This window comes from Solanum lycopersicum, chromosome 1 (assembly GCF_036512215.1).
Source record: "Solanum lycopersicum chromosome 1, SLM_r2.1".
NCBI classification, from domain to species: Eukaryota; Viridiplantae; Streptophyta; class Magnoliopsida; order Solanales; family Solanaceae; genus Solanum; species Solanum lycopersicum.
The window spans coordinates 53695602-53704517 of NC_090800.1; the positions used below are offsets into that span (position 1 = coordinate 53695602).

The 8916-nt window shown below is 36.1% G+C and overlaps 1 protein-coding gene across 2 annotated transcripts; it reads right to left on the reverse strand.

Moving 5' to 3' along the window:
• Positions 1-1428: 1428 nt before the first annotated feature.
• On the reverse strand, positions 1429-8618 carry LOC101257698 (uncharacterized). 2 transcript variants are annotated; one of them, XM_004229003.5, is made up of 22 exons: positions 7918-8618; positions 7704-7834; positions 6828-6907; positions 6410-6496; positions 6265-6315; positions 6068-6185; positions 5926-5982; positions 5709-5773; positions 5543-5626; positions 5408-5458; positions 5245-5307; positions 5111-5157; positions 4925-4994; positions 4567-4629; positions 4094-4183; positions 3981-4019; positions 3643-3870; positions 3453-3538; positions 2543-2591; positions 2326-2406; positions 2142-2235; positions 1429-2028 (listed from the first exon to the last, which is right to left on the reverse strand). In XM_004229003.5, the coding sequence occupies exons 2-22, from the start codon at positions 7819-7821 to the stop codon at positions 1850-1852; spliced, it is 1800 nt and encodes a 599-aa protein (XP_004229051.2). In that variant the 5' UTR covers positions 7822-7834; positions 7918-8618; the 3' UTR covers positions 1429-1849. The 2 variants fall into 2 exon arrangements, with proteins under 2 accessions (XP_004229051.2, XP_025886066.2); XM_026030281.2 differs by lacking the exons at positions 7704-7834; positions 7918-8618 and adding an exon at positions 7298-7405.
• Between the last annotated feature and the right edge of the window lie 298 nt (positions 8619-8916).

An 8916-nucleotide genomic window follows, 5' to 3' on the forward strand; every position in this document is an offset into this window, starting at 1 on the left:
ATCACAAACATTAGTCAAGAATTCATTAGGCTAAGATGCTTCCCATTCTCCCTCACAGGAGGCGCTACAACATGGTTGGAGGAGCTACCTCAACGCTCCATCACTTAATGGAACAAATTAACCAAGGCTTTCCTAGATCTGTTTTTTCCACCCTCAAGAGTGTTGCATCTGCGTGATGAAATCACATCACAAACATTAGTCAAGAATTCATTAGGCTAAGATGCTTCCCATTCTCCCTCACAGGAGACGCTACAAGATGGTTGGAGGAGCTACCTCAACACTCCATCACTTAATGGAACAAATTAACCAAGGCTTTCCTAGATCTGTTTTTTCCACCCTCGAGAGTGTTGCATCTGCGTGATGAAATCACATCACAAACATTAGTCAAGAATTCATTAGGCTAAGATGCTTCTCATTCTCCTTCACAGGAGGTGCTACAACATGGTTAGAGGAGCTACCTCAACGCTCCATCACTTAATGGAACAAATTAACCAAGGCTTTCCTAGATCTGTTTTTTCCACCCTCAAGAGTGTTGCATCTGCGTGATGAAATCACTTAACTTTTTTCTAATTGGTGGGATAGCCTTCACATGAGTTTCAAAACGGAAGTGTTCTTGTGTCCCAATCACGAGTTACCGGATGGAGTGCTCTTGCAATGCTTTCACCAATCACTAGACTCCATTAACAAGTCATCAGCAAACAACCGAACAGGTGGTTCACTCATGGATCAAACTTTCAAACTAGCAAAGGATATAATGACTAAAACTAACCGAGCTTGGAACACAAGGGATGGCCAGGTGACATCGGGTGTCAACTCCAATGTCATGACCAATGAATGAGAAAAGAGGAAGACAAAGATGAAAACATGGCTTAAATGATAGCTCAAGTGGAGTTGTTGGCAAAATACATGATTGTCACCAGTGTCAAGAGTGCCAAAGTTATTGGAGTGCAAGAAGATGAGTAAGTTCAATACATATAAAACAGAGTGGCGGGTTCTCCCCCGAGGTACCAAGGTGCCAACCAAGGCTCTTGGCGACCTCAAGACGGAAATCAAGGTTGGAGAGAGAGAGAGAGCGAGGGCTTACCATAGATAGTTTTCAAACACTTGATTGTTAGTTAAAACCACAATTAAAAGATAACTGACATTGTGTTAGACATAAATAAATGAAGTTAGGGTTAACAACAGATAATTGCTCTCTGTGAAAACAGCCTAAATATACAACCGCTAATTAATGTGACCTTTTAACGAGAATACTGGTGAGGGTAGAACTTATCATAGATGGCTTACAAGAACCAAGTTTTTAGGTAAAATTATGAGAAAATAACCAGCAATAAGTTTGTAGTCGGGAATGGAGAGAAGTAATTAAGAGATTACAAATATGAGGAGTGAAAAACAGGATTCATACCATGGAATGGAAAAAGAACCAGATAACCAAAAACACATTCTATTCAGCCGGTTATTTTGCTGGTTTACAGTCGCAAGTTTTATCCAGCTTTCCTGCTACTACGTGTAGCCATTTAGCCATTTCATTTCATACTACACAAGCTATTTAGCTGAATATAAAACTGGACAAACCAGTCTTCAATCTTCTCTGGCACTCTAATGTACCATCGCAGATGGAATAACAAACATAGATTTGAATGTAATAGCCCATTTCCACCACCAGTGTGCTGGAGCTACAACAGGATGTTCCGTATAAAAGATCGGAATCTCGCTCTACCCTAAATAAAGAAGCTCAAAACCTACTGCTCTAGTATGGCTATACATACCAACAGAACAAATACAGTAGCAAAATTTGACCAATTAGAAATCCAGGGGCAAGCGCTCACAACGTATATTACTGTTTCCTTTAGACATGTATACCATTCCCGTTGCAATAAATGCCATCTAATGATCCATTAGCCATCTTTGTCCCATTTACATATCGATGTGATTTTAGTCCAGACGTACCATTGCTCAAACTCCATGTTTTGGGAACGCCCTTCTTCAACAAAGTTTCGAGTTGCCCAGTTGCTGCGGCTATAAGCCCTGTTTAGAAGAAAAGAAACAAGATTATACAAAGAATCAGCACAACTTCAAGAAAAAAACATAAAATGCAGATTTGGCTCCTCGTCCCCAGATATCTGAAGCAGGTGAAATACCTAGGAACAGGGCAGAAGGGGTTCCTGGCCTTGATTTAAATTCTGGATGAAATTGAACTCCAATGAAGTAAGGATGATTTGGTAGCTCAACAATCTGTAGATGAAGCATCCCACAAGATCAATCAACCACAGCAACATAACTAGCTATAATGATTTGTTAAATTTAATGGTCTAAGAGGTTAACCTCCATGCGGTGACCACTTTCATCTTTGCCAGTGAAAGAAAGACCAGCATCTTCAAGTTGCTGCACCATGTTGGGGTTCACCTAAACAGTAGCATGAGATAAGCTCTTTTTAGTGGTGATGTCCATATAAGAGGGTAGTCCGCATGTAATTTTACAAGTTTACCTAACATTGAAAATTGAAATAGGTATTCAATGTTCCAAAGAAAAAGTCTCGCACCTCATATCTGTGTCGATGCCTCTCATCTATAAAGCTCTGGTTGCCATATCTGACACGATATACTTTATTCAGTTGGAGACGGCAAAAGGTAAAATTCCACCAGATATGGTTTAGATGAGTTATAGTATATTTAATATTGTGGTTTGTGGATAAATGATGCTGATCCTTCCCACCCCACCTCCACCCACAACAGAAGGTTTCAAGAATAGAATAAAAGAAACAACTTCCTAGCAGACAGGTTCATAAGAATTGATGAGCAATGCAGCACTGGCTTTCAAATCTGTAAATAGCTTATATAGGCTACACAATCTGATGCACTGGTAGATGCTTAATCTAACGGTGAGTCACAGTACGGATTCAAAATAAGACCATTCAAACAAAGTGTACACTAAAAAGAGGGAATAACTAATGAAGGTCATAAGTGGTAGTGACTGAGCTTTCACTCAAAGCTTTAACATATATTTTACGGGCAAGCACATACTCAGGCTAATTTAATGAAAAAGTTACAAGGAAAGGGAAGATCAGAGTGTTATAATAAAAATTGACAGACATGATGATTGTCATGTGATCTCTTGAAGTCGCATCACTGAAAAAATGGAAATATAAACATCAGACACTTTGAAATATACGACTCGGTAATACCCAACTTTTGCTGACTTTTAAACAACTCCAAACCAAATACAGATGATCATAATTCTATTCAATCTAGAAGACAACATAGATTTGATGCCAGCAATAGAATAGACACAACCATCAGTAAGTTAAGGGATTCTTCTTGGTACTAAGTTATCTTGCTTTTGCACTATCATCTTTTATGGTTATGAATTTCAACTTCCCTCGTGTCAATTAGAATTCCTTTGCAGTTCCATATTTCATCCTATGGAATAAGTAGAGGAAAGGAAGTACATACAATTTTGCAGATTTACAATCCTCAACTTTAAAATATGTTCTCCTAGATCCAAGACGCATTGTACCACCCATATGAGTTTTTGAACCCTGATATCATATCACACAGATTAGAATTGAGAACTACTAGAACAAAACTAGAAACACGGGACAATCATGAGGGACAAGAGAGATAAAGGGAAAGCACTCTTTACCTCTGGCATAAAAATGACACAAGGATTCTGAGTGTCGGGATCAAATTCTGTACTGTTTGCGTCTAGCAATCCAAGAATGGATCGAGCAAACTCAATTACAGCAATTTGCATTCCTAGACATATGCCAAGGAACGGAATCCTGTTTGCACGGGCATATCTAGAAGCGAGGATTTTACCCTCCACACCTCTGTCACCAAATCCCCCAGGAACTAGGATAGCATTTGCCCCCTGTAAAGTGAATAGTAGTCCAACAAGTCAGAAACAATAAAACTGAAGACATGGATATAAAAAGAGTTGAATTTGGCCAACATCATGTTAGAGAGTAATACTACACAAACCTTCAACAACTTCCAAGCACTTTTATAATTCTCAGGATTCTGCATGTAGAAGTATCAGCCGATAAGAAACAAGCAAGAGTTAAAAGCAAGCGAACACAGCGGAAGCAAATTACCTCTCTAGAAGTTTCATCCTCAAGGTCACTGGCTGCAATCGAATCTACACAAAGTTTCCTGTGGCAAGCTACACAAGCATGCACAAGAGCCTACACAAATAACTCACAATGATTTAGATATTGACAACAAAAAGGAGAACTAATTTATTGACAGATTGTTCTGTTCTTTTTTTTTTAATTGTTTCTCAGCTATATAAAGGTAAAATAGAAATGGAAATATATTGGCTTAAACGATACAATAGCCACCCGAAACAAAAAACGGAGGTGAAAATGAGATGGAGCATCAGAGGCAACATTTTTCTCCATATTTCCAACTCTAGCAGAAGAATCTAAGTCATTGATAAAACTGTTATGCCTGATGATCACTTTTCACAAAACTATATCATAGAAAATAACAATTAAATGAAAATAGGTGTAAGTGCAAATACAATAAGGAAACTTCCTCTTTATATATTTGACTACAGTATAATCACCTTCAGTACGGAGAGGTATGCATCTGAAAGCCCCGTGTACTTTCCTACCATGGCTACTCTAACCTGTAAATTCAGATGGAGATATTTATGAATGTTGTGATGCTAAATGAGGGACTAAATTCAAAAAAGGAAGATATAATACAAACATACATACATATACATATACATACATACATACATACATATATACATACACATACATACATACATACATACATACATATATACATACACATACATACATACATATACATACACATACATACATACATATACATACATATACATATACATACATAATATATATATATATATCACAGAAGATACAGGCTCGTGTAGCTTGTCAAAGAGAACATACAGGCTCTTGTAGCTTGTCACAGAGTGCAGCCCGAGATGTCCATTCTCCCAAAGCAGGTTCTTGTGCAACACTGAAAATAATATAACAAATTCATCATCATACAAGAAATAGCACAAAATCACAAAGAAGAAAAAATAAATATTAAATACTCCTTGTCATCAATCAATGTATGTAACCAATGCATACCCTTTTAGATTCAGAACTTTGAGAATTGCTTCATGCGCCTTCTGATCCTAAGTACACAACAGATTTTCTTTTAAGCTTCTAGTAAAGATGTTAAGTAGAAATACATAAAAAAAAATAATGTCAAGATTACTTACTCTTAAAAGCAAAGGAACTCGCCAAATATTTGAGACATCATAAAGAGTAATAATGTTATCTAGCTGAATAATAGGAAATATAGAACGTGAGCACCTAGAATTGAGAGTTGATGACCTAAACAAGATTAGCTCTATAAAAATAAAGATTATTTGGTCATATTACCGGGACATGGCAAAACCGGGAAATTTTCTCCTTGACATTCTCTTCTAGTTCCTGAATAAATAGACCAACTTCAAGAACTGAACTTGATAAACATACAGATATGTATCCCAAAAGAGAGGGGGGGAAGAGACAAACCGTTGTGCTCCGGCATGCTAATATGTTGGGAGTCAATCCCAGGCTTCTCAAACCTCTAACACTGTGCTGAGTAGGTTTTGTTTTCTGAATTTCAAAATAACAAAATACTCAATCTGATGTGATTACTTTAATAGAAGATATCCACATGACCCAGAAATAAATTTACCTGCTCACCAACTACACTCAAAACAGGAACAAGGCTAACATGTATCAAGCAAAAATTACCAGCACCTAACATGCAAAAGTTGATGAATAGATGTTAGATGCACTTAATTATTAGAAGGTAGTAGGCTGAGTCAATTCAAGATCTGCACTCATAGGGCACAACTGACAGTGACATCATTTGATTGTCAAGAAATCAAGTTTAGACGAGTAAACCTTACCTACACGATATGAGAATTGTCCTAATGCTTCAATAAATGGCATTGATTCAATATCTCCTGCATTAAGGAACAAATTACTTTTAAGAAAACACGTATCATTTGACAACTTACCCTGCTCATGTGAAAAAGTTGTTCAGCATACCTATTGTGCCACCCAGTTCTATGACACAAACATCTGGTGGGCCATCCTTGCCATCAACTGGTATGACAGCCACACGTTCTATCCACTCTTGAATGGCATCTGTAATGTGAGGGACAACCTAGAGAAGCGACAGACAGACGATAAGAGCAGAAACATTGGAAGAAATGACTATGTAATTTTCTAGGAAGGTGGTAAACCTGAACAGTCTTTCCCAAATAATCCCCTCTTCTCTCCTTATCAATAACAGACTGCAAAACCAAAATAACAAACATTTTCTATCTTAATCTATGAATATCATCGAGCATACATCAATAATCTAATAGGAAATTTTAGAGGACATGCCTGATAAATTTTCCCAGTAGTTATATTGTTGTCGCCGGTCAACTTAATATCTAGAAAACGCTCGTAGTTTCCAAGGTCCAGGTCCACCTGCAAGTGAAAAACAAATCTGGATATCAGTGACATACAAACAAACAGCTTGCACTTTAACTTAAGTGAAATGGAAGTAACCATCCAAAAGCTTTAATTTCACAAGGAGAACAGGTAATACTAAAAAGCAAAACTATACACCCAAAAAAAAAACTTTCAATTATCTGCACTTCGACAGTAACATTAATCACCAACTTGAGTAACAAGTTTTAGTTTAAAATTAGAGAGTCCAAAATAATGTAAGAAATCAGCACCGCCTGATAACTAGTTGGGATAAAAAGGGCAAACAAAAATTTATATTAATCATTAACATGAAAGATTTATATCTAACCTCTCCACCATCATCCAAGACATACACTTCTCCATGCTCGAAAGGAGACATTGTGCCAGCATCAGTGTTCAAATAAGGATCTGAAAGTTAAAAAGGAAGAAAGGAACAGTAAGTAGACATTTTATATACAATTCTTCCACCTCATTTGGACTATACCAGCAATTGATGTAAACACCAGTACACTGTACTTGTTTAAGAAAATCACTTAAGTAGCAAAAACGGAGGATCCATTTCCTAAGAGAAAGCTAGAGAGAGGAACACAGGAACTACAACTCCGCCAACATTAACTTTACAAGAGCCCATGTAAAATTGGGGAAAAAGAAAAAAGAAAAACAATTTGTGGCTGAAGCTGAAAAGAAAAAAAAGAAAACCTTTGTTGCTTAAAACAAGGAATTCTTCTTCAAATTTTCTGAACATTTTTTGCCAAAAAAAATAAAATAATAATAATAATAGTTTAAAGAAACATTAACTTGAAGTCTTGACCAAAACTATTCATTAGAGAAACGCCATCTTAAAGATTTCCGGTGTCTTATCGGCAGAGACAATAGTTCAGTTTACTAGAGAACAGCCAAAAGGAAAATAACTTTTTCTCTTCAAAGTAGGAGCGGGTTGCGATCTGAGTGGAGAACACAGCATATTCTTCTACCATCAGAATTCCCCTCAATCATTTATCCAACAATGTCTGATTTCATAAAGTGTATACCATATACAAATAATGAAAGTCATTGAGCTAGCTTTCTATTTTTAAAAGAATTTTTATTTTTTTTACATATACAAGCATGAGGTCGCTCTCTAACACAAGAAAGCAGTATGGATTATTTGGTGCATTGTTGATTTAGAAATGAGATGGAAGAAGAATGAGGGAAAAAGCAAGACCAATCTTAATGGAGGTAACACGAAGACCGCAGGCCTTAAGAATAAGACCAATACTGCTGGCAGTGACTCCTTTACCGAGCCCACTAACAACTCCTCCTGTCACCAACACGTACTTCATTTCTTCACCTATTCTATAAACAAGAAGAAGAGAAAGGACCCATTAGCAATCCTTCAGAAACATTGTTTTGCAGGCAAGAATTGGGAACAAACATACCTAAAAGGAAAAGACTTGGGTTCTCAAATTAAGAATAGTATGAAACGAAACAATCTTATCCAATAAAAGGCGTTTCTTTTTTCTTAAGAGAAAGAAAAGAGCATGAGCGAAGAATGGGGTGTATGTGAAGAAGAAATGGCGACTTTATATAGTACACAAAATATGAGGGCGGAGGCTAGCTCAGTAAGGAGACAAGTATATCGCCACTCTTTTCAAAATTCTAAAACCTCCCCAAACCCTGCCACCCTCACTTGTTTTTCTCTTTTTATCAAAAAAAATAATGAATAAACCAAATAAAAACAAAATCAAAAACAAAAAAGAAGTAAAAGCAGAAACAGAAAATGCATTTAAAAATAAATAAAAAGTAATATCTTAATGCTCAATTGATTGTTTTCTCATCATACATTTTATTGGTAAAGACTCCGCTTTCGATAGTTATTGCCTCCCTCATTTTTAGATGATCTATATATTTATTTTTAAAGAGAGAAAAATTTAATGTAACCGTTAAAAATTGAAACACGTGATGAGTGGAATTGAATCGAACCAAAGGAGAAGTAGGCAAAAGAAGAAAAGTGAAATCAAATGAAGTACTCAATAAAATTAAAATAATATTAGGTAACATGTATACTATTCAAAAAAAATTTAAGGGAAATAATTGTTGCAAAACATAAAATTTGAGACATTAGAGTTTTGGTCGGGCCAAAGGAGAAGTGAGGAAGAAAAGTGAAACTATATAAGAGTACACAAATAAAAAAAAGTTAGGCCACAAGTTGAGAGTTTAAGGTTTGAATAAAAATAGATTGAAATTGTAAAAAATTAGACATGTCAGGGATTGGGTTAGACCAAAGGAGAGGTAAGCAAAGGAAGAAAAGTAAAACTGAATGGAGTACTCAATAAAAATAAAATAAAAGTTAGGCCATACGTAAAATATTCAAAATTTTATAACAAAGAAAGTTGTTGTAAAATGTAAAAATTGAGACATGTTAAAATTTGGGTCGA